The 4,758-nt window shown below is 45.7% G+C and overlaps 1 protein-coding gene across 1 annotated transcript in view; it reads right to left on the bottom strand.

Moving 5' to 3' along the window:
* LOC106809536 (intraflagellar transport protein 27 homolog) overlaps positions 1–1,419 on the bottom strand; it is a 16,386-nt gene extending 14,967 nt beyond the window's left edge. The window contains exon 1 of the mRNA XM_014812634.1: positions 1,405–1,419. Within this exon, the coding sequence (XP_014668120.1) occupies positions 1,405–1,419 (15 nt within the window). The remainder of the gene's footprint in view (positions 1–1,404) is intronic.
* Between the last annotated feature and the right edge of the window lie 3,339 nt (positions 1,420–4,758).

The following is a 4,758-nucleotide window of genomic DNA, read 5'->3' as shown; positions in this document are numbered from 1 at the left end:
TCACTCGATAAAATGCATTGGTCTCTAAATGCTTGGTCTCCAACGCAGGCACAATAACGAGATGCAGCAGCACAAGTTCTATGTGGTAGATGGTACGCAGGACCAGCTATCATTGGCTTACAAGCAAGTCAAGACCTGAATCTGATCAGCATAGACAATGGGTGTGATGGTGGGAAGTCGCACATACATGAGATAACACGACAGCCAGTGTTTAATGAGCCACCACCCGCACCCGAATGAACACGACTGAAGACCCTCAAGTGGTGGTTCCGAATGTTTTTGACAAAATTGGATGTTTCAAGGCGAAGCCGAGCTACATCTGAAGCCGGACGCGACCACATATTGATCCACCAAGGAGATGTGCAATTCACTTACGCTCCAGAAATGAAGCAGAGCTTAAGAAGATGGAGACGGGATGGGATCATACGCCCAGTCACGAGCCCAACAGACTGGTGTTCATCCCTTACCTATGCAACAAGCAGGACGGTAGTCTGAGAATATGTCTGCGACCCAAAAAAGCTGAATGAATCGCTGAAGCGGTGTCCACACAAAATTCCAACCATCGAGGAGATCAATCTGCGTTCGCAAATGCCAAATACTTCACTGAAGCTAGACGCAAAGGCGGATACTGAGTGTCCAGCTGTCCGAAGGCTACACAAGAGCTCACCACTTTTCGCACACCGTTTGTAGGTGGTGTTTTTCGCCGTTTACCGTTTGGCTATGTGTCAGTCAAGACATCTTTCAACAGAAGATGGATGACATTATCGCCCAGTGCGAGGGTGTCGTCGGCATCACGGAATGACATTGTCGTGTCCGGCGTAACGGAAGAAGAGCATGATAGGAGACTGGTAGCTTTCCTGAAGGGTAGCACGCAAAGACGGCCTAGTAGGCTCAATTCCGTCGAAATGTGTGGTGAAAACGAACCAAATAACCATTCCTTTGGTCGCCTTTACACAGACAAAGGCATGTTTCCCGACCCAGGAAAGTGGAGGACATTATCGCAATGCCCACCACACAAGACAAGCAGGCGACATGCAGACGATTCCTTGCATGGTGACCTTCATGTCAAGCCACTTGCCCAAGCTGTCGGACGCACAGACTACTCTGAGAGACCTACTCAAGAAGTGTTCCGTTCGAATGGAGTGAGTGATCACCAGGCAGCAATACAAGGGAGTCAATAGACTTGTCGCTGCTAGTGTTGGGTTACGATACTATGACCCAACACAGGACGTTTCCTTAGAGGTAGATGCCATCGGCTCGGGGGCTCGAGCAGCCTTGGTCCAAGCAAACGGACCAGTCGCGTTCGCGTAGGCAAAACATTGACGACTGCACAGTCTCACTACAGCAATCTCGCAGAGGGAGTGCTTGGCGATCGTTCACGGGATCCAGCGATATCACCATTACTTGTTTGGCCGCCATTTTGAAATCATCACGGACCACAAGCCGCTGAATGAATTCTCCGAAATCGCTCTGTGCCAGCACCACCTCGACTGCAGAGAATGTTGGTGAAAGTCCAAGGGTATGATTTTGAGATACACTATAGGCCAGGACCCAGATGGTATTAGCCGACACCTTGTCTAGGTTACCGAACCAGCACAAGGATGGTGAGATTGAGCTAGATGCACAATGTGACTGCATTGAACGTGGACATGATAACTTCTCGCCTACAAAACAGGGTCAGTTAAGAAGTGAAACGGCACGAGATCCTATACTTCGTGCATTATCACAAACAATCTTCACGGGCTGGCCAGACAGGATGCAGGAACTTCCGCTAGACCTAAGGGCTTTCTGGAGCTTCCGGGATGAGTTGGCAGTGGAGAATGGTGTCATCTTCAAAGGCAAACAAGTGGTGGTACAGCCACCTAGAAGTGACATACTGAAACAGCTACACGAAGGTCACCAGGAATTGAGAAAACCAGGCGTCTTGCCCGTGAAAGTGTGTCTGGCCCCAGGATTAGTGGTGACATTGAGCAGATATGTAAGAATTGCGAACCATGTCAAGAAATGCAACCACAACAACCAAAGCAACCAATGAGGATGCACGAGAGACCCAACAGTCCTTGGACCAAGCTGGGGACAGATTTGTTTGAGATCAATCAGAAGCAGTATCTGATCATTTCCGACTACTACAGCCGCTATCCAGTGGTTAAGCAGCTCGAGAGCACCACAGCAAAGCTGTAAATCTCAGCAACGAAGGAGAATTTTCAGTCTTCTGGGGGTGCCACGGGTAATCGTCTCGGATAACGGACCCCAGTATCTGAGCGAATATGACGTATTCTGTTCAAAGTGGGGGATAGAGCATGTCACAAGCAGTCCGAGATATGCCCAGTCCAACGGATTCGTAGAGCGACAGATTCGGTATATCAAGCCGATTATCAAGAAGTGTTTGAAGACGGGGGGAGACGTTGATCTAGCTCTCTCAATGTGAGAGCTACTCCATTAGATGGCAATCTGCCCACCCAGCAGAGTTGTGTTGGTAGAGCCATTCCACGACACTACCTAGTCCACACCACAGTGAGTTCTCAGCAGGAGAGATATGGTGAACACATTTCGGATGCCATCGAGAACAGACATGCGTATGCTAACCAGCATACACGCGAGCAGGCACCGCTCATCGAGGACAGAACGTTCGGTACTGAACAAGGACAAGAAAATCTGGTGTGGGCAGGAACAAGTAGGTGAAGCAGTGCAACGAGAACGATCGGTCATACGTTGTGGAAATGGAAGGTGGTAACCAGTTCCGACGTAATCGGGTTCAAATACGTGAGACGCCCAAGCCGACAGTAGAGAGTCGAGATTCGCGACCAGTCGTGATGGATCACGAGGCTGAGAAAGCTTCGAGTCCAATAACAATTGTTGCAGAGACAGATGTGAACAGACCACGCGCGAACACGCGTTAACATTGGTTCATCAGGGGGTGTTCAGCGGGACTATCACTCGGTCGGTCGGGTGGTAAAGATACCCATGAGATTCAAAGATGAGTGAAAAGAAAACACTGTTTGCAGTGTAGTTGCAGATTGAGATAGTTTTGGTTTAATTCAGTTTTGATTCCTTATTGTAAAGAGAGGGGGATGTGGTGATATGCGTTCACAAGCACTAGCGTAGTGATACGCCACAATATAGTGCGAGGCGTAAACCGGTGATCACATGGGCTGGAAAGCATTCCATGTATAGGCCATCTTTGAATGCTAATAAAGAGCTTGACACCGCTCCATGGAAATGCCTGTCTTTGGCTTATAATAGCTATACCAATATATTACAGCAGTTACGCATTTTACTATGATTAATCAATATCTTTTATTCGTGTGGTGTTTGATATTCGGTGACAAAAGCTTTCGAGCTTATGTTAAAAATGTTCATGATATACCGATGAAATAAATTTTACTTGAACTTGAACTTGAACTTGCATGTAAGAAGAAGGAATAAGAATAAGAAATAAAGAAGAAGGAATAGGAATAAAAAATAAGAAGAAGGAATAGGAATAAGAAATAAGAATAAGAATAAATTCCCCGCACATTCCAAAGAGAGAATCAGTGCCTTGTGAAATACAAGAGAGGGCACCCCAAGATACAACAATACAGATCACTCATTCGACTGTCACTTTTTTGCTTTTTTTTCCACGACTTCGGACTCCTGACAGAAGTACAGGCCAATCTCGAATTTGAGATTATTTACTCCTACTGCTACTACTACTACTAATACTACTACTACTACTACTACTACTACTACTACTACTACTACTACTACTACCTCCTGCTACTACTAGTACTAGTACTATAGAGTATAGTAAATAAGTAGTATTGCTATTACTATTACTGCCCGCGAATACTGGAGTATTAGTAATTGTAATTTGTAGTAATACTTACTAGTCTAGAGCATGCGCATGTGATGTTATTAGAATATGGTTGCCAGGATGGTGACCCTAGTAAGTAGTAGTAGTACTATAGTTCTAAATTATAATTATATGCCATACAGCATGATAAATCATAAATCTGTGTATAAGCTATGGTATAAGCGAGATTGGTATTTAAAAACGAATAGCAATGTATCATGATAGTTCCAAGGTTGGTTTGGTGTAGATCTAGTAACTATGTAGCCCGCGTACAGCTGCAGCAGCAACTGTCTGCGGGCTATAGTTACTAGAGCTATAGGTTTGGTGTAACTTAATTCGCCCCTCTTCATATATATACTTTCTTCATGCAAAACGTATATAACCTTTCACAAGATTTATCATGGTTAGGTGAAGATTGGTATATTCCCTCTTTGTTTAATGAAGTCTATTTGTAGCAGTCGATGATCTAAGCCTGATCACTGCTTTCGTGATGTGAAGCAGCCATCGACACTAACAGTTGTCCAATTGCCCGGGACAAGTTAAAGTCTACGTCGGACAAGTTATTCTCTTAGCTAGTTGCCCGATCGGACAACTAAAAAATTTCTTGTTGTGTAAAATTCCTAACATCCTTTGAGCCAGGGCACTATCGCACGACATTTCTCACGTCATATTTTCGAAAGTCGCTGAAAAAAAGCTGCCCGCGACACCCATGTCTGTGGCTGTGCACATCATGGCTGCGTACCCCGTACCTGCCTGCTGGCTGGGCGGCATTGATTGAAGTATAGGGGGGGGGAGCGCACTGATTGTTTCAGTCGCGTGGGGCATGTTCATTACTGAATATGTAGGGGGTGGGCACCGCTAGTATGAGAGAGCGACAGCAACACTCTTTTCTGGAATTGAGCTGCAATTCCATTACGATTTTCCAT

Source organism: Priapulus caudatus, unplaced genomic scaffold (assembly GCF_000485595.1).
Source record: "Priapulus caudatus unplaced genomic scaffold, Priapulus_caudatus-5.0.1 Scaffold362, whole genome shotgun sequence".
NCBI lineage: Eukaryota > Metazoa > Priapulida > Priapulimorpha > Priapulimorphida > Priapulidae > Priapulus > Priapulus caudatus.
This window is presented reverse-complemented; position numbering and strand designations above follow the sequence as displayed.